Here is a 27216-nt window from a genome sequence, read left to right on the forward strand (position 1 = left end):
TAAGGCTTTTAAAAATATTTTCTAAGTTTTTTTTTCTTTTTTTTGCGTTAGCTCAACCCAGGCCTATTTTTCATCCTTGAGCACCCGCTGAGAGTATTTTTGTAACCATCATTTGATTTTGCTGTGGCTTTTTTTCCAGAAGATATGTCCCAAAGAAGGCCACCAGTGGCTTCAAGAGGTGTTCCCAGTACAACAGGACCATATCTATAACAGGTAATTTTACTCATGGTGACTGCAATACCCGGAACCCCATGATCCCTCTCATTATATTCTTTGTTCACAGATGTCAAAGAGAGGGATTCATGGTAGAAGAAAGCAGAGAGAAAAGCTTTTTGGAGATAAGACTGGTCTATTTACATTGGCATCGGAAGCATTGGTCTCCAAGGGTTCAGGAGCTGCACTGACATTCAGAGTATATCAGTCACCCTCTACATTGATCATCGGTATTGCCCACCAGTAGCAGTCATCATTCAATTCTCACCCGAAGAAGAGGAAGTATTCAACGCCATCTTCATTGGTGCAAAGGGAATGTGATACAGGGCACTGAGAGGAGGCCAAGGTTTCTTGACATTGCTCCCAGTTGAAGCATGGAACCAAAAGCACTGAAGTCACCAGTATCCTCGAAGTACATACGACATGAGGACTGCTCATCCCCTGTACCATTGGAGGGTATGCCAACCTCCACAGATCCAGTACCCTGGTTATGATAGGCCCCAAGTGACTTAGGAAGATGTGACCACTCCTACTGTGATGTCCCTGCCTTTGTCAATGGCAGCCTTCAAGAAGCAGCTCATGTAGAAGTTTTTAGGAGCAGGTGGAACACTTCTTTACTTGACTTGCTGCAGCAGCTTTGACATCATTGATGTTGAGAGCAGGAGTGGTCCACCAATACTTGAGACCCATGCCTTGCCTGAAATAGACATATTGATACCAAGGACTGAAGGGGGCTTGAAGATGAGGTCAGCTGCATCAACACCCATTTCCAATGCTTCAGATGAGGAAGTTTTACCAAGGCACCAAGAATCATCCATGTCTTGATGCAGTGGGAGGCTTTACCAGGCCATCAGACTTCACCAACTGAATTCTTCTTTGACTGAGTCAGAATGCTCCTAGAAGTCTGAAGAGGAGTCAGAGAGCTTCTCGGAAGACAGGTCAATTGGTCTCCCTTCAGACCCCTCACCACCACATGAGACTGAAATCCCTACCATAGGAACTCTCTTTCACTGACTTTATTCAGGAATTGGCCAAGGCTATTTCATTGCAGTAGGAGATGAAGGAGCAGCCCAGGGCAGAAAGACTGCATATCCCCCAATTCCTCTACCCTCTCCCCCCAAATGTTGTGACAGTGCCCATGCACAGCCTGAAGGACATACCTGAGAGACCCCCCCCCCCCCCTACTCTCATCTCTGTACCTCCTATTAATAAGGTTGACTTTCCAGTTTATTTTCAAAAGTGATAGCCGGCCATCTTCCAACACAAATTGGGAGATGGCCAGCCATCTCCTAAAACCGGCCAAATCGGTATAATCGAAAGCCGATTTTTGGACAAACGCGCTGGCATTCCGTCGCGGAGGTGGCTAAACTTCAAGGGGGCGTGTCGGCAGGGTAGTGAAGGCGGGATGTGGGCGTGCTTACGAGATGGCCGGCTTCAGCTGATAATGGAAAAAAGAAAACCGGCGATGACGAGCATTTGGCCGGTTTTACTTGGTCTATTTATTTTCACGACCAAGTCTCAAAAAGATGCCCAAACTGACCAGATGACCACCGGAAGGAATCAGGGATGACCTCCCCATACTCCTCCAGTGGTCACCAACCCCCTCCCACCCAAAAAAAACTTTAAAACATTTCCTTCCTAGGAGGGGAAGCCAGTCGGCCAGCTCGTAAAAAAAAAAAAAAAAAAAAAAAGGATCTTGCTGATCAGTTATGTTATGACTTACTTGTTCTGGAGTGCTGTATTTTGTGATACTGTTTTGAGAAATGTTCAAGAAAGACTTCATACAAATTAGAAAAGTCCCTACCGTTCATTTTCCCTTGATGGCCGTCCCTGACGTGCACTTCGCTTAATAGCCGTCTTTCTCTCCGAAAGTGCATTTCTCTTAATGGCCGGCTTTCTCCCCAAACAGGGAAATCAAAACAGTTTTTTTTAGTAGTAACAGTGGGATTTGAACCAGCCACCTCTGCATTACAAGAGCCATGATGTAACCACTTGACCACAGCTCCACTTACTTGGCTGTCCCTCCCTTTTGATTATACCCCTTCAGGTCTCTCTCAGCCAATCACAGTGCGTTAAGCTGTCTGTGAGTGGCTGAGAGAGACCTGGAGGGGTATAATCAAAAGGGAGGGACACCCAAATAAGTGGAGCTGTGGCCAAGTGGTTACATCACTGGTCTTGTAATGCAGAGGTGGCTGGTTCAAATCCCACTGTTACTACAAAAAAAGCAGTGTGCAAAAACTTTTGATTTTCCTGTTCAGGGAGAAAGACGGCCATTAAGAGAAGTGCACTTTCGGAGAGAAAGACGGCCATCGAGAGAAAGATGGCTATTAAGGGAAGTGCACGTCAGGGACGGCCATCAAGGGAAAATGCACGGCAGGGACTTTTTTCATTTGTATGAAGTCTTTCTTGAACATTTCTCAAAACAGTATCACAAAATACAGCACTCCTAAACAAATAAGTCATAACATAACTGATCATAGTACCAGTGCACTATGAATGCTGGCCCCTCCCACGGCCAAATGCCTTGGATTTGGCCGGGTTTGAGATGGCCGGTTCCAGTTTCCATTATTGCTGAAAAACAAAGTCGGCCATCTCAAACCCGGCGATCTGTGGCATTTGGCCGGCCCCAACCGTATTATCGAAACAAAAGTTGGCCGGCCATCTTTTTCGATAATACGGTTCCAGCCAGCTGTTGTGGCACCGCCAAAATAGATCGCCGGCGATCAATTTCGCCGGCGCCGTTTGATTATGCCCCTCTTTATGTATAGAATCCAGAAGGCTCAGGGCTTCAAACAGCAATAGCTTTCTCACCATTCTATTGTGGTTGAATCTGCTCTCAAGGGAGCCAAGAGTCTTAGAAGAGTTCCAAGACTCATTACTCAGTAACCCCAGACAGCAGACTACCAGCTTTTCATGGGTATGCACTTGTGGAATTTTGTGTTCAGTGTGGTGGAAATTGCAGACACTGTTCCTAGTGATAAGTCCAAAGAAGGGAAGGAGTGTGGAAAATACATAGACCAAGAGCTTCCACTTCGGGATTGGCACTCCTCCCAAGCATTTCCACTTGAGGCTCTACTCTTCCGCTGTGGGATTTGGCACTCACATACTCAGCTGGCTGCAGGCTTCAGACCTCAAAAAAGATGTGCAGAAAAAGCTTGCTGACATGCCATACTATGGAGAGAATCTGTTCAGAGATAAAAGTTCAGGAAGCTGCTTCACTCATCAAGCAGCACAGTGACACTCTTCAGGCTCAATCTGACCTCCTCAAGAAGAATCAGAGTGGAGGACAAAGGCAGTCCTATGACATTCATAGGCATAAGTATCCTCCTCCCTCTCACTCTTCTCAGTCTCAGCAAGATTCTTCTCCCAAACAGCAGAGGGCCCAAAGCCCCAGCCTGCATTGCAGCCAAAACCAGGGATGGAATTTTGACAGCTTCCATGAGAATACTGCTGCAGTTCTTGTTATCTGTTCCAAATGGTCCGCCTGTAGGGAAGAGGCTGATTTTTTTTTTGTTTGCAAGCAGATAGCCACTTGTAACCTCATTAAGATAGTTTTCAAAATAGGCACGTTAGGATGCCATCTTCAGTTGGAAGACCAGCCTCCAAACTGCCCACTGAGAGAATCAAGATTAAGGAATCAGAAAATACTTACAAAAGAACTCTCTTCCCTCTTGCAGGCAAATACAATCAAACCCATTCCACCATAGGAATGAGAGCAGGGACTGAAGAATGAGAGCAGGGGATTTATTCCCAGTATTTCCTGATCACAAAGAAAATGGAAGGATACCACCCAATCCTACACATGAGAACTCTGAATATCTCACAAAACAAAAATTTAGGATTTTTTTTCCTTAGGCTCCCTTATTCTACTCCTACAGAAAGGGGACTGGCTATGTTCTCTGGATCTAAAGGACACAAACTCACATTCAGATAATCCAGGCCACAGGCAGTACATGCAATTTGTCATAGGGATCACCATTATGAGTACTGCATAGTGTCATTTGGCTTCACATTGGCACCTCAGGTATTCACGAAATGCTTAGCAGTCATCACAGCGTATCTACACAGGCTGGGAATGCATGTTCCCTATTTGGATGATTGACCGTTCAAGCATACAACTCAGAAAGGAGAAGATCAATCTGTTTGCTCAACCATGTTGGAGCTGAATAGGGCTCATAACGTTTGTATCCAACACGAAAACGGGAATTTATAAAAGCCTTGCTAGACACAATTCAAGCAACTGCCTTCCTTCTGCAGCAAAGAATAACCAACTTGATTTCCACTGCGGAAGAAATTAAGGAGAGTTGGCAAATAGCTGGTCAGATGTTGGGGATGCTAAGCCATATGGCTTCAACAGTACATGTCACTCCCATAGCACATCTCCATATGAGGCAAGCTCAATGGACTTTATTTATCCAGTGGACTCAGTCTATAAGGATTCTTCACTACTTCATATCTGTCATCAGTCCCTGTCATTAGTGGACAAATCAATCCAATCCGGCAAAAGGAATCCCCTTCCAAATTTTTACAAATCAGGAAACGCTAAGTAGCTAGGGAGCTCATTTAGATGCAGAGTATGGCTAGCTAATGAAAAATTTCACCAAATAAACTTCCTGGAGCTAAAAGCTATTTGTAATACTCTAAATGCTTTCAGATATTGGTTGTCCAACAAAGTCGTCCTGATTCAAATAGATGAGGTAGCCATATATTACATAAATAAGCAGGAAGGAACAGGATCATATCTTCTGTTTGGTGACTGTCAGAATATGGAGTCCCATGCATGAGAATCACAGTCCTGCTTTGTCCTCAGAGAAAACAAAGTTACTTACCTGTAGCAGATGTTCTCCAAAAACAGCAGGACTTGAATTCTCATGTAACATTGGGAGAAATTCAACATATTAGTTTTGTGAATTTATCCCTGCTGTTCCTAATTTGGTTTTTTTTTTACTTTTGTGCGTGTGTGTGTGTGTGTGCGTGCGTACGTGCGTGCGTGTGTGCGTGCGTGTGTGTTTTTTTTTTGTTTTTTTTGTTTAAGCAACCTAGAGCTCCTAAATTGCCCTTTCCGTGAACTTGCAGAAACTCAGACCTTCTGCCACCAGAACTTTCCATACATTTAGGGAAGTCAATGGAAATAAATGAGGAGTTTATGGTTGAGGGATGTTCCTGGTGGGAGCAATAACTCCTCCCCTCCCCCTCCCCCCCCCCTCTCTCTTTCCTCTCCCCCCCCCCCCCCAAAGTAATTTAGGCTCCAGTTTTGCCCGCCAAAATTACCTTTCATACTCTCCTGCCTCTGACTATCCATCTCACAGGGAGAGCCCTGTTTTTGTTTCCTGCCATGCCTGTCACTGGTTTCTAATTTTGAATAATCAGCCTGCCTATACCCCCCTGGGAAGGAACCACTGGCCCTTGTTTTTGGAACAAGGATTCTAGAGCTCCTGGGACCAGAACCTGAGCCAGAAAAGTTGCTGACTGGAACTGTGTGATGATAAAAGGAACCACTGCACCCCTGAGAATTCCATGCGAAGGAGATGATTTTATTGAAGCAATGCATAGTATCCAGGCTACAGCCCGCTATCAGCTGAGGGATTGTATACATCTCAGAAGGGAAGTTTGCAATTTTTTTTTTTCTTTTTCCAGCAAGCTTTAGCAGGTTGCAGATCACTAACATCTGACTACTGGGTTCACCTCAAAGGCATTTATAATTCAATTGTAACATCTGTAACTGAGGAAACAGCACTTAACATCTTTAACAAGTACTGTTCCTGTGCTGGAGAGGACTGATGTAAATAAGTTGGCCACCAGTGTATGGACTATTATGGTGTTTTGCTTCATCAATTGAAGGCACAAGTTTTGTTTTTGTTCAAGTTGACAACTGGTGTGGACTACTTTATTTTGTAGAGCTATTAGTCCGATTCTGTTCTTGCCCGGCCTGACAGGATATTGCCCTTGTCCCAAATTCTTTCTACGCCCTTCTTCCCATCATCACAGTGACAAGGCAGCCACTTAGTCCACATCCACACCAGGGAGTTACACTCACAACCCTCCCACCCAGCCAAGGAGCTGTATTCTTCTATCTAGTAATAGACCTGAGGAGGCCCTGTGTGACAATGACAGGTAGGAACAGGCATGAATGTATAGTGAATGGCCCAAACACTTTTGGAAAAGTTGCTTGCACCAGACTCTGCAAGTAACATACATAGTAACATAGTAGATGACGGCAGAAAAAGACCTACACAGTCCATCCAGTCTGCCCAACAAGATAACTCATATGTGCTACTTTTTGTGTATACCTTACCTTGATTTGTATCTGTCAGTGACATCACTCATGCTTGAGGATTCAAGTCCTGCTGTCCTCAGAACACCTGCTACAAGTAATGTAAATAACTTAATTTTTTCAACTGCTGACATCTGTAGCAACAAATATTAACACCATTGTGCGTCACAGGTATCGTCAGCATTACACATTTATTTTAACTAGAAAACACCTTTCTCTCCTTCTCCCCCCCCCCAACCTCATCAGCAGCAAGACTTACTGTAGACCAGGGGTTCTCAACCCAGCCCTCAGGACACACCTAGCCAGTCAGGCTTTCAATGAATATGCATGACATGACTTGTTTGATTGTGCTCTCTCTATTCCATGCAAATTTGATTGTGGACATCCTGAAAATTTGACTGGCTAGTTCAGGAAAAGTAGGCAAATACTGATAGAAATGTTAAAATAGTAGCAGTGATCACTGTAAAATTATTGTGTTGGGTCATGGACACAATACCCATTTTTAAAAAACCTAACCTGGTTGGCATTTTTAAGACTATTCAGGTATCTACAGCCTTGGCTCCAAATCTGCCTTATTCCTCCTATCATCACACTTAACCCCAATGCAATGGCTTTACCTTTAAATTGCTTTAATCCTGCAAGACCTCTGAGTCATTATTGCCTCCAGCTATGATTCACTTGGTTATGTTGTTATGCTGTAATAGTCACATGTTTTCATTGGCTTAGCTCTGTCATGTCTCTCCCAGAAGGGTATTGTCATTCTTATATGAACAAGCTGATTGTGTTACTGTCTGTATGTCTAGACTCATTCAAAAGATGATCTAAAAGAAAACTAGCACTGGGTTATAATCTTATGAGGTGGGAGCTTTGGTTGGCAGCATTACAGACTTTGAGCACCATGACCATCACTGCTGAGTCAAGTGACAAAAAAGCCCTAATGGTGTTTGGGGGGGAGAGGGAGGGCTGCACAATCAAATCAGGACACAACTGGGGACACATTACAAGGAAAATGCTACACATGCTATATAAAATAACTTGTAGCATGTCACATTTATACTGCAAAACTTCAGATAATAATAACCAAATATAAGCACTGCAGAAACTTACATACTGCTCTATAACCAAACGTGTTTTGTGACAAACCCCACTGAAAATCTTTAGGGGGTCTTTTACTAAAGTTTAGCTCGAGTTATCTACAGCAGGGCCCATTTTATTTCTATGGGCCCTGCTGCAGATAACTCGAGCTAAGCTTTAGTAAAAGACCTCCTAAGTGACTTAACCCACCTTTCTGAGAATCCTAAATCCTCAGCAACCTCCTATGTTGCTCCAGTGTTCTTCCTTTAATGACATCATACATTACCCCAATAAACTCCAAATTGGAGTAAAGCACAAGCAGTATGATTTATGGAAATCCTTAGTTTTATTCTAAAAATATTTTAAGTGCTTATTTATGAGCATCCTAAACAGGACTTGCAGTATTTATCTGTCATCAAATTTAAGTTTAAGAACCAGATTCTACATCTACCAGAAAATATAGCAGGTTGCATAGTGTGTTCAATGTTCAACAGAATATCTATTTGAAACAATCTAAAGGTGTTAAGTGATACATAGTGCTATATATATATATATATATATATATATATATACACACACACACTAGCCGTTAAGCCCGTTAAAATGGGCAAGATTTCCAGCTACCCTCCTCGCCACCGCTCTCTCCCCCCTCCGTGCTGGGCCCCCTGCACCGACCTGACAGTGCCTCTCACCTCCGTGTGAAAGCTCTGCTGCTGCCTGCAGCGCTTCCACACGGAGGTGAGAGGCGCTGTCAGGTCAGTGTAGGGGGTCCGATACGGCCACACGGAGGTGAGAGGCGCTGTCAGGTCAGTGCAGGGGGTCCGATACGGCCACACGGAGGTGAGAGGCGGTCAGGTCAGTGCAGGGGGTCCGATACGGAGGGGGGCGGAGGGTGGAGGTTGGTGCGCGCGATGATCGTTTCCAGGCTCCAGCGGTAGCATCGGACTCCATTTCCCTCTCTGTTCCACCCTCTGACGTCATCACGTCTTGACGCGAGGGCGGGACAGAGGGAAGTCTCTACTGCACATTTGCAGGTGAGTCGGTCACTTGCCATTTATATGTTTGTTTGATTGATAGATAGATAGATAGCATCACTGACTATATAGGTATAATAAGGAACACTCAGTGTCATAGTGATACACCTAAATGGATTCACCCAAATGTATACAAGTATTCGATAATAGGCATTCAGGTGAGCACACCCTTTAAAGAATAGTGTGTATACTAGCATAAATGTACATGTTCAAATGTGGTGGGGCATCCAGTGTTCAGAGCACTGTTGCATTTACGTACTCATATGTATGATTTATTTAAAATGTATATCCCTCCATTCTAGACATTCTAAGCAAGTTATAAGTGAACATACACAAAATTAAAACACAACAAAAAAATTTTCCCCAAATTACTACTACTACTCCTCCATCACATAGTCGAGAATGTGGCTAAAGTTAATAACGCGTAACAAACATCATCTTAAAGTTTATAGATTGACACAATTGGAATGTTAAAGTGCTTATGGTGCTTTTTCTGCAGTATCTAAGTATAATGTCTGAAGCAGGATTTATTAGAGAAATTGCTACATGAGGATCCAAATTTAACCTAAGAGTTGAAATAGATGTCTATTAGATTGTAAGCTCTTTGAGCAGGGACTGTCTTTCTTCTATGTTTGTGCAGCACTGCGTACGCCTTGTAGCGCTATAGAAATGCTAAATAGTAGTAGTAGTAGTAGAATCTCTAGCATAGCTTTGTAAAAAGGAGCCCTAGGTTTGCTTACATATTTGTAAAAATAAGTAAGATTTCAATGCTTTTCTAAATGAAAGCAAATATGTTGTTTTATTGTTCAAATCTTTTATTGACGAAGAAAGATAAATACAAGTAAACAGAAGCTTCCAAATAAACATAATACAAATACAACAGGTTTCTTCTTTGCCATCTTACATTCGTAAGTACATTTTCTCCCCTTTCCCCCCCCCCCCCCCACCTCCCCACACATTCAATTGACATTGATTCATGGAGAGAACAACATCACGTTATAATGCCAGCATCACTCAAGAACTTGAAAGCCCTCAGGTCAGCACTCGGGCATGCCAACATAATGCTTATTAATAAGATATGTGTCACTCCTCTCTGTGTTATCCCTTCCCTCTCCCCACTCTTGGCTCTCTCACCCATCTGTTCTCTGGTGCTAACATGAACCTGTATTTTGGTTTAATCTAGCACGCGGGTACTAGTGCCCTCCTCATTCTCTTGACTGACTTTGGTGTATCGTCTAGAGGGGGGAATTTAAGGTATCAACCAATGTCTATCAAAACTTAAATATGCTAGGACTGGAGTCACGTGATGCACGACTAGAGGAAGGCTGTCGTCGTGCGGAGCTCCCTCCTCACCTGCCCTTAATTGCGAAATTCCAGCAGTGTTGCGGCGTTTCCCGTTTCTGCAGACCAAAGAGGTGATCGGGTGCAGAGCACGGATCGATTTTGTGAAAGCGGAACGGGAGAGCAAGCGGAGGATGGCGGCGAAATGCGGAAAAAAAGAAGGGACGCGGAGTCGCGTACCTGAAGCCAAGATGGCGGATGTTGATAGCGGGAGTCCTAAAACAGTGAGCTCCGCGTGGGCTGCAGAGGTGGCAGCGGAGGTTTCTTCTATGCTGGAGGCGTCTGTGGACCTAAAATTGCAGAGGATTGCAGACCAGCTACAGGGGATCGATGAGAAACTGGGAAGCATCCAGTCTGAGGTCGCCCTATATAAGCAGAGGTTATCGGACGTCGAGGACTCAGTGCAGCAACAAGAGAGGTCAGGAGCGGTTTTGAAGCAGCGGGTAGACCGCCTTGAAGCGAAATTGGAGGACCTGGAGAACAGGTCTCGTCGGAGCAACATTCGGATGGTGGGGCTGCCTGAAACAATCAGAGAAGGTGATTTGCGCTCCTTTTTGGAGTCCTGGCTTCCTAAAGTTTTACAGTTACAGCTGACTACAGGCCCTTTGCGTGTGGAGCGGGCCCATAGGCTGGGGCCCGTGCGGAAGGAGGATTCCCGCCCCAGGGTGGTGATATTTAAGGTCTTGAACTTTGCCCATAAAGAGGACATTTTGCGGGCGATCAGGAAGGTGGGGCAGCTGAAATATGAAAACTCTGTGGTGCGCTGCTTCCAAGATTTTTCAAGTGCAGTGTCCTCACAGCGCAAGGCGTTCCGCGATGTCTGTCAACGTCTATTTGCGAGAAAGATCCAATTTGCTTTACTGTACCCAGCACGTTTGAAGATCTGGCATCAGGGATCTCAGAAGTTCTTCACAACAGCAGAAGATGCGGTGAAATTCATGCAACACGATTTGGAGGTGGAGATGCCGGCATGAAGATCCCTGTTTGGATGGCCCTTAGGGCAGGAGCAGTTGAGTGGTTGGCTGGGATGGTCAGGTATCTGGTGTAATGCTGGGGCCCAGTGTTCCTTTTAGGCATGCCAGTGTGCGTTGTTAATGTAGTTATGTTGGACTTTATATTTTAATAAGAGGATTTTGGGATTGGTTTAACCTTGGAGGTTTTGGGTGGTCTGTGGTTTTTCATGGGCTTGCAACAACTGTTGGGATAGATGATTTATACTTGGGTGAGGAGCGAGTGGGGAGTGTATAAGTGGATTGGTTACAGAGTGAGAGACTAAGTGAGGGGGTTATGCTGTTTTATGTACTGTGTGGGAGGGGAGGGAGCGCGCGTGATTCGGCTCCACAGGGGCTATGAGGGTTTTTGTATGGGGACGGGAGGGGGAGGGGGTTGGCAGGGGGTGGGGGGGCTGGGAAAGCGGGGGAGGGGAGGGAGGCTGAGGAGATGCCTGGATATTCTTTGGGGAAGGAGTTGTGGGAACGGATGGCTGTGGGGGGGGATGTCCATGGGCTGGGGGACATCCTCTGTTGTTTTTGAGATTGAGAAATTTTGCTACAGGATTAGATGAGTATTGGCTTAATGGGGTCACTTAAAATAGTCTCTTGGAATGTGGGGGGGGGGGGGGGGGTAAATTCGCCCATTAAGCGTACCAAGGTACTGCAGGCACTGCAAAGGCAGAGGGCCGATGTGGCTTTTATACAAGAGACACATTTGTCTTCCGGTGAACATGCCAAATTTAAACGTAGTTGGGTGGGATCTCTGGTGGAGGCCCCCGCAGTGGGGAGGAAGGCAGGGGTGATGATTCTTTTAGGAAAAATATTCCTCTTCAGCTCAAGTCGGTTAGAGCAGATCCCGAGGGTCGGTGGGTTTTGGCTGAAGCAGTGCTAGCTGGTCGCCATCTAGTGCTTTGCAACGTATGTGCCCCCAATGTTTTCACTGGGAGTTTTTTTCAAGCTTTGATCGGGAGGCTGTCTCCGCACGCTGGGGGGGAACTGATCGTGGGAGGAGATTTTAATTTGGTGTTTGATCCCCTGATGGACAGATCAAATCCGGGCGCACAGAGGTCAGGGGGTGGTTGTAAGGCATTGTCTTTGTTGTGTAAGGCTTTAGATCTAGTGGACGTATGGCGGGTGCTGCATTCCTCGGAGCGAGATTATACCCACCTCTCAAGGGCACACGGCTCTCAGTCACGTATTGATTATTTGTTTGTTTCCCGATCTATTTTTTCTCAGGTGCAGCAGGCGGAGATCGGACCATACGCGGTGTCCGATCATGCTTTGGTTTGGTTGAATTTGACTGGTAAATTGGGCGGCCTGTGTTGTCGGATTTGGCGCTACCCTTTGGAGCTCGTACGTGATCAGAAATTTCAGGTCTACTTGTTGGAGAGATGGGAGGATTATGTGCACCATAATGGCATTCATGTGGATCAACCGGCTCTTTTTTGGGAAACCGCAAAGGCTGTATTACGCGGGGATATTATTTCTTATTTAGCGAGACATCAGAAGGCAAGGGATGGGGAAATTGTGCGTTTGGGAGCATTGATACAAAAGTTGCGAAAATCTTATGGGCGCTTACATACTGCTTCGTGTAGGGAAGCTCTGTTGGGAGCACAAAATGAATTAAATGAATTGCTCCATCAACGGGCAGTTAAGTCTCAGCTTTATTATAAATATCATTTGTTTCAACATGGTAATAAAGCTGGGCGGCTGTTGGCCAGGATGGTTCGTAAGAAAGGAGGTGCATGTCGTGTTTTACAGTTGAAGGCATCGGACGGTCGGATGATGCGTTCAGACAAGGATATTGCAGATACTTTTGGTCGGTTTTATAAAACATTGTATGCCCCTGACTTGGATGTGGACTTGGATAGCAACATGTATTTGGATAATCTGGATTTACCTCAGCTTTCTGATTGTCAACGGGAACGGCTGAATGCGCCATTTACTGAGGGAGATTTGATGTTGGCCCTGCAGCAGAGTGCTTCTCATAAGGCTCCAGGACCCGATGGATATCGGATAGAGTTTTATAAGCAGTTTTTTGAACAGGTCAAAGCGCCATTAATATCTTTATTCAACACAATGGTGGCTAACCAGGAGATCCCAGATACTTTTAAGGTGGCACAGATTGTGGTAATTCCTAAGGGGGGGAAAAATGAGGCAGAGCCGGAATCCTATAGGCCAATCTCTCTTCTGAACGTAGACGCTAAGTTGTATGCCAAAGCTTTAGCCAATAGGCTAGCGATGGTACTCCCGTCTTTGGTTGATGTGTCCCAAGTGGGGTTTGTGAAGGGGCGTACAGCAGTTAAAAATGTTCGTTCTATTTTGGCATCTTTAGAGGTTGTGGCCCAAAAACGGTTGTCATCGCTTTTAGTCAGCTTCGACGCAGAGAAGGCGTTTGATCGGGTGAAGTGGCCCTATCTATTTGCTGTGTTAAGACGCTATGGTTTTGGGGGATTTTTTTTAGAGGCCCTTCAGGTCTTGTATTTGGAGCCGCGGGCCTATGTGTGGGTGAATGGAAGGTGTTCAGAGTTATTTAGGATATAGGGGGACAAGGCAGGGATGTCCATTGTCTCCTCTTTTGTTTGTCTTGTCTCTGGATCCCCTTATTCGTGAAATTATACAACATCCGGAGATTAAAGGGGTACCAATCGGGGGCTCGGATTTTCTCCTTTCAGCTTTTGCTGATGATTTGTTGGTGCATCTTACTGAGCCACACAGTTCTCTGTCCGCTCTCCTAGATCTTTTTCGGGAATTTGGAGATTTCGCGGGATTCCGACTCAATTATTCTAAATCTCTTGCGTTGCCTTCTGTGGAGAGTGTGCGTCAGGAGTGGGGCTCGGAGTTTCCTCTTCATTGGGCGCAGGGATCTTTTAGGTATTTAGGTCTTCACTTGTCCATGCGGGTCTCAGAGTTGTATCACCTGAATGTCTCTCGATTGTTGCAGGCTACTATGGAGAGGTTACGCGCTTGGATATCTCTTCCTCTGTCACTTTGTGGGCGGATCCAGTTGTTTCGAATGGTGGAATTCCCCCGATGGTTGTATGTGATGCAGTTGTTACCAATATATCTGGCGGGGGGAGATCTCAAACTGCTTCAGAGAGCGCTTCGGCGCTTCTGTTGGGGGGGAAAAAAGGCTAAGCTCCCGTTGAACATTCTGATGGGATCCTGGGGTGAGGGTGGCCTTGGTTTACCAGATGTGAGGCGTTATAACTGGGCATGCCTTTTGAGGTATTTTGGAGACTGGTTCTTGGCAAGGGATGATTATACTTGTAGGCAACTGGAAAGTCAGTACTATGCACCCTGCCAGTTTCAGTTTCTAGTGCAAGCCCCCAGCAAGATGGTTCCGGCCTTGTTACGTGATAGCATATTGTTGACTCCTTTACGGAATCTTTGGAGAGATATGATGAAGGTGTTTGGGTTAAGCAGATGGGTGTCGGATTTCCTCCCAATCAGGGGGAACAAGTAATTTCAACCGGGTATGGAAAATGTGGTTTTTCGGAAATGGGCGCAGCAAGGCATAACGAGGTTAGAACATGTGTTAACTGTGCAGGGTTCAATGTTAAATCTTGGAGCCCTGGGTGTGGGCTATGACATGGGGAACATCTTTGCTTACAACCAGTTGACACATTATGTGGCCTCCTTAGACAAATTGGCTTTGGGGTCCAGACATAGTCACTTCCTGCGGCAGTTTTTTCATTCGGTGCAGGGGGAGCGGCTTTCTATTTCTGGCTTACACAGGGTGTTGGGGAAGTTTTTGGGATCGAGAGTATATTCGACGGCGATGGGCGGGCGATTTGTTGAGACCGCATCTTTCTTTGGATTTTAATGTGTTGACATCTAGAATTCCTGGTCTTACGGGGAATGCGGGATTGCGTGAATGTCAGTATAGGATTTTGCATAGGGCCTACCTCACAAAGGCCCAGATTTTCAAGATGGGAGGGACAGAAACGCCAGTGTGTGGAAAATGTGGGAGAGCTCCGGGGTCGTTTTTTCATTGTTTATGGGAATGTCACAAGGTAAGACAATTTTGGGGTTCCATAGTCCATTATTTGGAATCCCTTTTGGGATCGAGAGTGGTATGTTCCCCTATGGGGATTTTGCTGGACAAACATGAGCTTTTTATTTTGCAGGGGCGTTCGGCCCGTCAGTTGATTCGGAAAGCCTGTCTGGTGGGTAAGAGGCTTATAATGAGCCAGTGGATGGTAGACTCTCCACCAGATTTTTGGCACTGGCGGAACAAACTGCACGAATTTATGTTATTTGAAAGAAGAGGTGTGGGCAGTTCCCCCAGGCGGCAGAGATTGTTTCTTGAAACTTGGGGGCCATACGTTCAAAGCTTGCCTGCTAGAGGGAGGAGTTTGTTGGTAAATTCACTTTAGGAGTGGAGTAAGATATAGGCCACTCACCTTGTATTTAGATCGGGGGTTCGGGCATCTCCTTGGGGGGGGGGGGGGGTTCTGGGTGAGGGAGTTGTTTTGATTGCTGTGAATGTAAGTTTGGTTAAGGGAGGGAGGGGAGAACACTGTTAAAACTTAAATGATGAGCTTAGTAGTGTGCTGTTAGTCAGAACCATTTTTTTTTTTAATCTCTTTTCTTCCTTTCTTTTAACTTTGCTGTGATTTGTGACTGGTGGTTTTTTTTTTTTTTTTTATGTTGCATCATCCATAATACTTGTTGAAATATAAAACATCAAGTAATAGCGGTGATACCGTTAGGTGCAGGGGATAACAGCCAAGGCCCTTTGCAATATGTTACTCTGAATGGCAGTTTGCTTCAAGTATTAGACAGATTTCTGTCTTGAGGCAGACACTTTGTTAGGCACTATTTTGATGGCATCTTTCTTTACACAGCAAGACACAGCTTTACGTCTGCAAGGTGGCTGTAGAATATGATGGCACTATAGAATATGTATGGGGGGAAGGGGGAGGGGTTGGGAGGTGGGGAGAAAATGAAAACTTGTATAATGACACTGGCTACGATGTTGATATCTGGCGCTTGTGTTCTGCTTTGAGATGTTGTACTTTTTATGATACTGTCAATAAAAAAGATTTAAACTTAAATATGCTAGGACTTCAAATTCATCCCCCAGTCTCCACCGGTACTTAGTAAAGTCATGTTATGTCTAAAAGGCGCTAAAAGTTTAGCAGTAAACTTCTCCCTCGAGGAGGGAGGTAGCCTACAAGGGTTCCCACTGCGCCCTGAACCGTTGGCCCGGTGTACTATCCATATCAGTGATTCCACATCTATCTACTCGCATCTGTTTTATCAGCTGTGCCCGCCACACCTGTAGAGGGGGCTCCTCTTTAGATCTCCAAAATTGTAAAATAGATGTAACTCCGAAGTATACAGCCATCCTTGCGAACACCTTGAATCCCTCTGGGGGGGTCTGTTGAATATTTAAAAATATTAAATAAAAACAGGGGATCCCTAAGAAAGGTACAGTGCCATATCCGGTCTCTCGCCCCACCCTTTGCCAGAACCGTTCAATGTACTTGCAGCTCCATAACATGTGTGCCAGTGAGGCTAATCTGTATTTACACTTGGGACAGTCCCCGTTTACTGCAAACCCTGCTCTAAGTGCCCTACGTGGGGATATGTGTGTTCTCATTATCCACCTATATAATCTCTCTCTCTGTGGCACCGAGAGCCTCTGTGTGTATAAGGATTTCAGGAACATCCTGCAATCATCCGCCGAAATCTCGCAATTGAGATCCCGCGACCATTCCTGAGCTAGCCAGATAAAGTCCAGCTCTGCAGTCATGTCTTTTAGCTGCTGATGGTGAAATTTCAAAGGTACAGAGAGTTGGGCTCCTAAAGTAAAATCCTCAGATAGGACCTGAACCACATCCTCTGTCAGATCTGTCCATTCTAGATAGGCAACATAATGCTTGAGCTGGTGATAAGCAAAATGATTACCTGCCTGGATCTTATATTTCAAATTGAAGCTCTGGATAGGAATATATTTTCCCCTCTTCTGTCACTATATGCGCTAAGTATTCCAGTCCCTTTTTTGCCCATTTGCTGAATATGCCGCCCCCCTGGTCTGGCGGGAAGGCCAGATTGTTACATATAGACAGCCAAGGGGATACCCGGGCCAAAAAATAGTGGCGTTTACATACCATCTCCAGGTTTCCCTAAGAGCTCGCAACAGCGGATGTATTTTAAAAGCATCCCTAGGCAGTCTACCCCCGGTGTGGAGTAAATGGCTGAAATGTACTCCTGGGAACCTGGAAGTCTCCAAGGGCGTCAATGAGAAATCCGAGGTCCCTCGATACCAGTCATTGATATGTCGCATTGAGCAGGCGACTGTTAGAAACTTAATATTTAGGAGACCCATACCCCCTTCGTCCCGCGGGGATGCTATTTGTTGGTATGGTATTCTGGGTTTTTTCCCCTGCCATAGATAGCCCTGTAATAACCTTCTCAGCATTTTTTCATCCCTGCTCTTTAAAAAGAGGAGCAATTGCTGGAAGACATACAGCCACCTGGGAGCGATCACCATATTAAAGAGCGCAATTTGGCCCCATACAGTGTGGTAGTTCCCACCACATGGACAGTTTACACTTAGTCATGTCCAGCAGCGGGTCCACATTATCCCTGTACAGAGAAGATTGGCTACTGGAAATAGTCACTCCCAAATATTCCAATTTAGAGTCTATCCATCTGAGGGGGAATCCCCCCTTCCATTTCACTATTACGCTACCATCTAGAGGCATTGCACACGATTTGGTATAATTGAGGGCAAACCCAGACAATTGACCGTACTCCTGGATCACCTCCAACGCCGTCTCAAGTGATCGTTGCGGTTCGGTTAGGACCAAAAGGATATCATCCGCATATGCTAAGGCCCGCACCTCCTGATCTCCCACGCACACACCTCTAATCTTGGGGTTGGAATTTAGGAGCCGAAACAGTTCTAGTGCTAAATCGAACAGTAAAGGGGAGAGGGGGCAGCCCTGCCTCGTTCCCCGGCCTATTGAAAAGCCCGCTGATAGTCCCCCATTAACCATTACATGCGCCTTCATATCAGTGTAGAGGGCCTGAATTGCTTGCAGTATCCCACCAGGCAGTCCTACCCATTTCATAGTTGCGAACAGGAAGTCCCATCCGACCCTGTCGAACGCTTTAGCAGCATCTAGACTATTATCCCGGGGGTTTATATGTAACAGAAGATCATTTCATAGCGTCGGTCCTGCTATAAAAAAGTCAGGCTCTATCTTCATGCAAGGGAACTCAGTGGAAAGAGGAGACATCTAATAACTTAGTAACCATTTACCCCATGATCTTAATGTCTGTGTAGGTCAATAAAAAACTGGAGGCAATAGATAGTGGAGCATCATTACTCAAAGCTATAAACATTAAAGTTAAAATCTAAAATGTGAAGGTCTATAATAGACAAGGACTATGTGGCAGCTTTGCCAATGTCTGTTACTGGTGATGTGGACATATCCCTTGGCGGATACGCTCCAATGTGGCCCAAAGGGTCTAAATCAGCTTGCTAGTAGCAGAATATCATACAGTCAACTATCCAGGTGTACAGAGTGCGCCTGGAGGCCTAATCATGCATGGCAGAAGGGTATAAAAATCTGTGAAGACTTGAGATGTTCCTTAGAAAAGACAGATAATACATGAGCATTCTCCTGAAGACCAGCGAGTGGAGAGAAGACTCTCCTGGGTGAATATATGGCTTAGGGTGATTGCCTGGGACCCCGCCCAGAATAGGAACATAGCTGGCTCTTTATTTTTAACTCCAGGAGGCCAAGGGGAAGAAATCCACATGCACACCATTAATAAATAAAAATATATATATAGATCAAAGTTTGCCATAGGGAGAGAGGAGAGGGTCACACCTACAATCAGGCAGTGCACCCAAAACTGTCTCTGCTCCATTTTATTGACTAAAGGAATGCATTGAGGAATTTCATGTAGTTGTGTACTAGTACCTGCATTTCACTGATCCTAGTAGGAAGGCTCAAGGACTAAAGGAATGCATTTTAAGGAGGAATTTCATGTTGTGATTTGTTCTAAAAGACAGTTATTTTTTGTTCTTTGGTTGCTGGAGAGGTAGCACTACTAGTGACCTGAATTAGACGTTAATTAAGGTATGAGGTTCAAGTGGAATACCTGCAAAGGTTATTAAGGTTCAATCCGATTACTGAGTTAGCTTGAAAGGGTCTCCTCTTAGATTCAAAACTATATAAAGAGGAAAGGTCCCAATTTGTACCACAGGATTAACAGATAGCCTCTAGCAGGCACAGCAGGACCTAGTCAAACATAGAATATCCCTGTTCACAGAAATCAGCAGCCACAGGAGAAGAGCTACAGAACACCCTCATTTCTGAAGATATGGAGTGCCATGGAACTAAGCTGTGGTATCTGCCAAACATCCACCACTTCTCCAACTGCAGTAAAGCAGGAGATGCAGCACTACATATCATCACATAAGAGAGGTGTGCAGTAGGATTTACCTTGGGATCTGGGAGAAGTGATGAGAATAAGAGGGGATCCAAAATAAAAAGATTACACCTGAGGTGAGGGGAGAGAGGGCTACACCTGAGTGCAGTAGGATGGGGGTATGAGGGAAAGAGGGAGGGGCTGCTTGGTAGAATAGGCAGTGTGCACTCTATAGGAAAGAAATGCACTAACTATGTAGTCCCACTATCCCCCAAAACAAACTTGAGGATGAGGGAGAGGGGTGGAATGAATATATGACAAGTGCATTTTATCCTTGGTAGATCATAGAGAAATTTTTCAAAAAAATCTGTCCATCCATACTATCACACCTTGCACACTCCAGCCATACTGCTGAATTTAACTTTCTCCTGAAGAGTCCACATGTTCAAGAAAGCACAGGCTTTAGACATCAATCTCGGATAAAGTGGTGTGCAGGCATGCCAACCAAAATTATAAGAAACAGCTAATTTTGTATAAATCAGTAAATTTATTCACACAAAATAAAATTGCCACAGATTTTACAGAAATAACAATATCATGAAGCAACTATATCGATGAAATTCACGCACACAGTCCCAATGGGTAAAGGAGAAGCATTTCTATTATACAGATGTCACAGTAAGAAAACAGTCCCTGATAACGTACCTCTCGTAAAGGCACTACACTGGGTATTGAAGATAAAGTCCTCCTCATTGCAATACTATACTATCAAGAGGAGATATCCAGGCCCCAGGGTTCACATCCCTTTCAAACATATATGATACACTGGGGACAGCTTATGCCAGCTACATAAAATGCTTGTGTTACGTGTCTCCAACATTATCACATATTCCCATACCACCTCATTTAGGCATTGGAAAAACAGCAAGCATTAAAGATACAACAGTCCTGCCATCTGTAGTATTTATAGACCATCAAGAAGTGTATAAATGGTGCAAAATGACAAACATACTAAAATTTATTTTGAAAAATCCAAAACATGATGCACAAGAAATGTCACTCTTGACCACTACTATCGCAGCTATTCCATGCAAACAGTAAATGCTGCAGGAATGAGGGAGATCCCATACCTAAGCATAATTACCATTAGACACATGAGCCAAGGAGTTAAGGAGCTTGTCACAGACTTCTGTTATCTGTTACAACAGCACCGAGAAGGATCCTCTGGCAGCTTAATGTTCCTATAACAATTTGCTCTTATATAGTAGGAAAAAAAATAGTCCTTACAACCTTTATAATTGGGATCTTCAGAGAAAGGTAGACAACCACCTCATGGACGGATTAAAAACCATTATTATTCAAGCACAGGGAAGAAAAGTAATCTGGCCGAGGTCCCAGATGTAATTTATGGCACTTTCAATTCCTGGACCTGTCTTCTACCTAACAAGACAGACAATAGATGCCAAAGAAAAGCTACAAACAGGAAACATATCACATTTGATGCTTCAGTGCACAGACATGTGTATATACCTTCTGTTATCTGTCAGATTAAGTACTCTCTCTCAAGCCTCTTCTAAAAAGTTTCGTTAGCAACGTTGAGTTAGTTAGCACTCAGGATTCAAATATTCATTTAAAAGTACTTAGCATTTACTAACCGAAACAGGGAGGACTGAGACATGGAGAAGGGATATACCATGGACAGATACCTGTATAAAAACAGGACAATGCAAAGATGAGACAGATGGCCAATTTTTTTTTTTTCAAACACTAAAGAGTTTTGCACAACTCTATGAACATTACCATAAAACAAAGTCAGTTTAAGGCATCGAGAGGTTGCATCCAGCTTAGTTTTCCATATTCCGAAGCAACGAGAACTTTGCCCTCTTGGCCAGGAACTCGCAGAAACATAACAAGAATACACAGAACTGCCTCCGTGCAAGGTTCAAGGCCATATGAGGCAAAAATGAGAAGGCGGCAGCAGCATGCATCATCTACACTTCTGCTGGTAAACACCAGAGATGGCATGGGAATGTCAGACTTCCTCCCCCATAAAAATCACCAACAAATTAGGCACAAATGCTGGCCTTCAAGATCAGTCAAAGTAACCAAAGCTTGTTTTCTTGAGGAGCTGGTAACTGGGATCCTCCAAGATCTTCTCATTCACAGTTCTGTTGGAGCAGACTTCAAGTATCAATCAGTCTCTTGAGTACACCTACCCCAAACAGTCCTTGCACTGAGTGAGAACAAAATCCTTTCATGAGAGAAGCCCAAGCACTAGGCATATTCCATCTGTCCTCTACTGCAAGATGTCTCAGCCTTGCGCTCTGAGCTGGGCTTAGTCTCACTGCTGCCCTCCAATTGTCGAGGGGTATAATCTTTCACTTTTATTTCCATATTTGTGGCTTGGAGTGTCGCAAGATGCAGTTTTTCAAGGAAATCAGGCATGCCTGCAGAAAGGAAGAAACATTGAGCAAGGTAAATAGCACATGGAAGTGAAGAAAGGAGGGAAAGAAGCAAGTGTGTAGAGAGGACATGGATCTTTATATCTAACCAGATTTAAAATCACTACCAAAAACATATTTTATTTATTGATTAGGATTTATTTACCACCTTTTTGAAGGATTTCACTCAAGGCAGTGTTCAGCAGTGGCGTACCAAGGGCGGGGCGCTGGGGGCGGTCTGCCCCAGGTGCATGCTGCTGGAGGGGTGCAGAGAGCAGCCACGCATCTGTCGGCTCCGCTGGTTCCCTGCTCCCTCTTCCCCGGAACAGGTTACTTCCTGTTCCGGGGCAGAGGGAGCAGGGAGCTGTGCGGCTGCTCCCAGCAGCTAAGAATGCACCTTGGGGGGGGGGGGGGGGGTGGGCATCGGCGATCCAGCCCGGGTGGCAGCCAACCTAGGATCGTCACTGGTGTTCAGTAAGAATAAATCAAGCATAAGCAATAGACAACTACAGTAGTAAAAATATTCAGATAACAATACAAAGTATGGCATAGTATACTACTTAAAAATAAAAAAATATATACTGGAGAGCAAAAATCAGAAGCAGCTTATCATAAATTAATTTGCTCTAAGTTTGGCTTTAACATAGACCATAATATGCATCATAGATTTTAAACAAAAAAGAAACCTCAACAGCCTGGGGTGCTTACAGAGATGGTCTCCCCCAATTTTAACAGCTCCTATCATTGGTTTCAATAATCCCCTGAAACCAACTGCAAAAGGAAAACAACTCCCTAATTGAAAACCCAGCTCCTCCCTATTGCACATTTCATACATCCCACAAATAGTTGAGCCTAGTTCACATTTCCCTATCATTTCCCCTAAAAATATACTGTTGCGGGGGGGGGGGGGGGGGGGGGAGGCAGTTGGGGATGAGTGGATTCTCTGCTAAGCTTCAGCTACAGGTCTGGCTAATTTCTTTCTACTACTCTCTCCATTAGAGGGAAAACGTATCACAGTCAATACTTTACTCGATGAGTGGATATCAAGCGGTCCCTCAGCAATCCCAGAATGTCTCAGAAAACACCAGGCAAACAACTACAAATAGGCTGGTGAGCTCAGTGCCTCATGTGCAGGCTTTCCAGCATTGCTACTAGAGAATGAAACAAGGATGAGCACCGATACTAGAGAATGAAATGAGAATGGGGAGCTGTGATAAAAGAAAAAAAATTAGCTCATTTGCTGCGGGTGCAGGAGCAAAACTTTTAACTGCCCCACAGGAACAGTAAAAAGCTTTGCTCCTGTAGTTTACAAAAAGAAAAAAGCTGCTTCTGCGGGTCCAGAATCTCCGTGCCTGCCTCCCTCGCACAGTAGCTCTACCTTATGTAGCCGAGGGATATTTGTGAGGGGAGACAGGGATTTTGTTGACTCTTGTTCTGTACTGTTTGTGATTTATAAAATGACAATTGTACAGAATATTGTTTCTTTTTATACTTTAATAAAATGATTTAAACATAAAATCGTAACTGTTCGAAGCCTGTTGATGGGATCCGACAGAGTTCATAGAGACGGAGCAGGATAGGAACAAACTTTGTTCCCGTGTCATTCTCTAATTGCTACCATCATCAATGGAAAGAAAATAGAGCAAGCTTTGAAATTCTGTCCTGGGATCCAGCAGCTGGTAAGGTTTTCAAGATATTCATCGTGAATATGCATGAGAAATTTACATATATCAGGTTTTTGGTGTATACAAACTTCTCATACATATTCACTATGTATTATTACAAAAAGCTGCCTGGCTGTGGGGTCCCATGACAGGTCTAAATAGCCCTGACCTAGAGACTATGAAATTCTAATCCAAATTTCAGTGGATACGATGTGAAACATTTGTTTGTGAGGTGGTTAAAGGGGGGGGGGGGGGGTCATAAACAGGGATCATACTTTTTCAGTTTTATATTGTAAGGTGTTTGCTTACTATTCTCTTTTTGTTTGCTTATTCTTATGTAGCAGCTTGATGCTTTGTCTAGACTTGTTGTTCAGTGGTTGGATATATGGTTCTTTTAATCCTGAATAAAAAACGATAAACCTTAAAAATGTTTTTACCCCCTCCTGATTTCCTCTATTACTACATAGGTATCACACTAAATGGTTTCTGATCTTTAAACAAAATGTAATATTAGACAAAGGACATCTCAGTAAACACAAATAAATGAATAATTTAAAAACCTGTGTTAAGGAACAAAGTTATCCAACACCCATATCACCCATGAGAAAAGTACCTGCCCCCTTAATTGATAATTAGATTCAGCTGAATGAACACAGCTAGTCTTGACTGCAGCCAGCCCTCTTGAGAGTGTAGTCATCACCACAAAAATTCTACAAGAACACAATGCTATTGTCAAAAGAAAATTCTGAAGATATAAGAAAATAAAAGTTGTTGAAATATCAGTCTTGTTACAAAGCCACTTCTAAAGCTCTGGGACTCCACTGAACCACTGGGGATAAAAGACCTGGCTAAAAATAAATTGGTGTTACAGAAGTGTATTTCCAGAATTTAGAGAAGAGACTTAAGCACCTGGCAAAAACCACAGCTTTCTCAGGTGTATTATAGCTGTTCATGGTGTGGGGCAGCTGGAATCTTACAGTATGGGTACCTATATAGATTTCAGGGCCTCTACAATAAGCAATGTAATTTTTCCTGATATCTGTAGTTGTCTGGCAGAGCACTACACTGGCACCTGGAAATTCTAGTCTCTTTCAGAAAGAAGTAGCTTGTAGAATACTATAATCAGACAGAAGGAACAGTTTTAGTAGGAAACTACAGAGTATAAAACCTTGTTTCACTTTGGTTCAACTGTCTTTGTTTTTTGCCTCCTCGCCGTCTGACCAATTACAGCCTTTATACTGTGCTTCCTTAGCCCTATCAAGGGCTGCTTAAGCCCCTGCCCTGTTGGGTGCTCGAGGGAACAAGAAACCCTCTACATCCCTTGTGAGATACTTAGGGGAGAGAGACTGGACTACAAGTGTATCCTCCCATCTCATCCCATCTACCAGTGGTAAAGAAGCTCCTACTAAGTCAAAGGAGAAACTACCATATATATTTACATCTTGAGTCTGAAGTCTCATCGCAGCTAACAACCAGAACTGTAAGTGGAGATACTAATGAATTGTATTGACCCACTACCCTTAGTGGTTGTACTTAAGAGAGGAATCTGGATTTTCTCTGGCCACAGGAGTTTGAAATACAGAATATCAGAAACATTGTAAATAATTCAGTTGCCATTTGTTCCTTTTGCCTACTGTATGCCTCTGCCACATTGTAATTTTTTCTTGAAGACAAGCTCAGTAAACTGCTGATTCAGTACATTTTTGGGAGTAGACTGGTTTATTGAGAGCAAGAAGGTTTAATGAAGACAGGAGATGGCATGACGTCAAAAAGCTGAAACCATCTCCTTCCTCCCCCCCACCCCCCGCAGCCGCCATATTGGCAACACCAAAACAATCCATCTGCTGCTGCATGCTTTACATAACATAGTAACATAGCAGATGACGGCAGAAAAAGACCTGCACAGTCCATCCAGTCTGCCCAATAAGATAAACTCATGTGTATACCTTACCTTGATTTGTACCTGTCTTTTTCAGGGCACAGACCGTATAAGTCTGCCCAGCACTATCCCCTCCTCCCAACCACCAGCCCCGCCTCCCACCACCGGCTCTGGCACAGACCGTATGTCTGCCCAGCACTATTCCCCGCCTCCCAACCACCAGTCCCGCCTCCCACCACCGGATCTGGCACAGACCGTATAAGTCTGCCCACCACTATCTTCGCCTCCCAACCACCAACCCCTCTTCCCCCCACCGGCTCCACCACCCAATTTCGGTTAAGCTTCTGAGGATCCATTCCTTCTGCACAGGATTCCTTGTTGATAGCATTTTTATTTCATCTCAATTACAGAAACATGCCAGTTTGTGAAGCATATAGATATATCTTTATCATCATCATAAGCAAAAATAAAGGCATATAGAGCAGCACTGTAAACAACAAAGCAAGCTATGGAGCACCGACAAATACATTTTGAATATATCCCTCCCCCCTTCACAGACCCCTTGAAAACTCTCCAAACCCACTCCCCTTATAAGACCCCCCTGATCCCCTCCTAACAGAAAGAATGCAAAACCTAGGAGGCTTAACAATATAAAAACAACGTTTGCTATTGTTTTCAATACCGATTGCTATTGTTTTGGTGTCACCAACATGACAGCAAGCTCCGTACACTGCTTTCAGCCCAGATAAGCTCATGCCGTCTACTGTTGTGACGAAACGCCTTGCCATCCACCTGGTGCTAACCCTGCGACCACCTGGAGAATCTGTCCACAGCACAGCTCAGGAGTTGCCTAGTGGTTAGTGCACTGGACTTTGATCCTGGGGAACTGGATTTGATTGCCACTGCAGCTCCTTGTGACTCTAGGCAAGTCACTTAACCCTCCATTGCCACAGGTACAAATAAGTACCTGTATATACTATGCAAACCGCTTTGAATGTAGTTGCAAAAACCACAGAAAGGTGGTACATTGAGCCTGCAAATGGATGGGAAAATGTGGGGTACAAATGCAACAAATAAATAAATATCAAGTCCCATTCACCCCCCCCCCCCCCCCCACCAGCCGCCTGTGCTCTACACTAGCACCCTTCACCCCACCAACTGGGTCTCACTTGCCTCTGGGCGAGTCTCCCACTCTCAGGTTATTCCCCGGTGATTTCTAGGTTACTGGGGCCACATTCTCAGGGGTCCCCCAGTTCCCAGAAAGCACCCACAGACCAAAACATCAGTCCAGGACAGCAGTCAAACAAATCAGGTTTATTGTCAGAGCAGAACAATGAACCAGGTGGAAAAGAACAGGAAACAACAGATAACTGAATATGGATCAAATACAGTGGTGTACTGGAGCAGGCTCTCACAGGCTCGCAAGAGCCGGTTAAGTTTTTAAGAATTTTGGGAGCCGGTTGTTAAAGTAGGGCCCTCCATGGCTACTTTAACAACTGGCTCAAAAAATGTGGGCTTGGGCCCCCTGCTGAATTCTCTTATACTTTGCTGGTGGGGATGCTGAGCCCTGCCAGCCAAGTAAATAGACTGCTGCTGTTCCCTGCTCCTTGTTTTCAGCTCTGAGCAGCAGGCTGGGACTTCTCCAGCATGTGTGAGAAGTTACAGCATGCTGCTCAGAGCAAGACGTTGGGAGTGGTGGCAGTCCATTTATTGGTTGCCAGCAAAAGTATACCTAGCGTGCCCGCATGAAGGGAGGGAGGAGAGAGAGGCAAGTGTTGCTGCCCCCCCCCCCCCCCCCGGCCACCCCTGGCCCTTCCAACTGCAGAGCTGGCTATGTCTGGAGAAAGAGCCTGTTAAAAATTTACCAGCACACCCCTGATCAAATATAAAACTATCTAAACATTTATCTA

The 27216-nt window shown here is 44.6% G+C and overlaps 1 protein-coding gene across 1 annotated transcript in view; it reads right to left on the reverse strand.

Annotated features, from left to right (window-relative positions):
* Positions 1-19850: 19850 nt before the first annotated feature.
* STARD7 (StAR related lipid transfer domain containing 7) overlaps positions 19851-27216 on the reverse strand; it is a 79783-nt gene continuing 72417 nt past the window's right edge. The window contains exon 8 of the mRNA XM_030201639.1: positions 19851-21769. Within this exon, the coding sequence (XP_030057499.1) occupies positions 21597-21769 (173 nt within the window). The 3' untranslated portion in view covers positions 19851-21596. The remainder of the gene's footprint in view (positions 21770-27216) is intronic.

This window comes from Microcaecilia unicolor, chromosome 4 (genome assembly GCF_901765095.1).
Source record: "Microcaecilia unicolor chromosome 4, aMicUni1.1, whole genome shotgun sequence".
Lineage (NCBI taxonomy): Eukaryota > Metazoa > Chordata > Amphibia > Gymnophiona > Siphonopidae > Microcaecilia > Microcaecilia unicolor.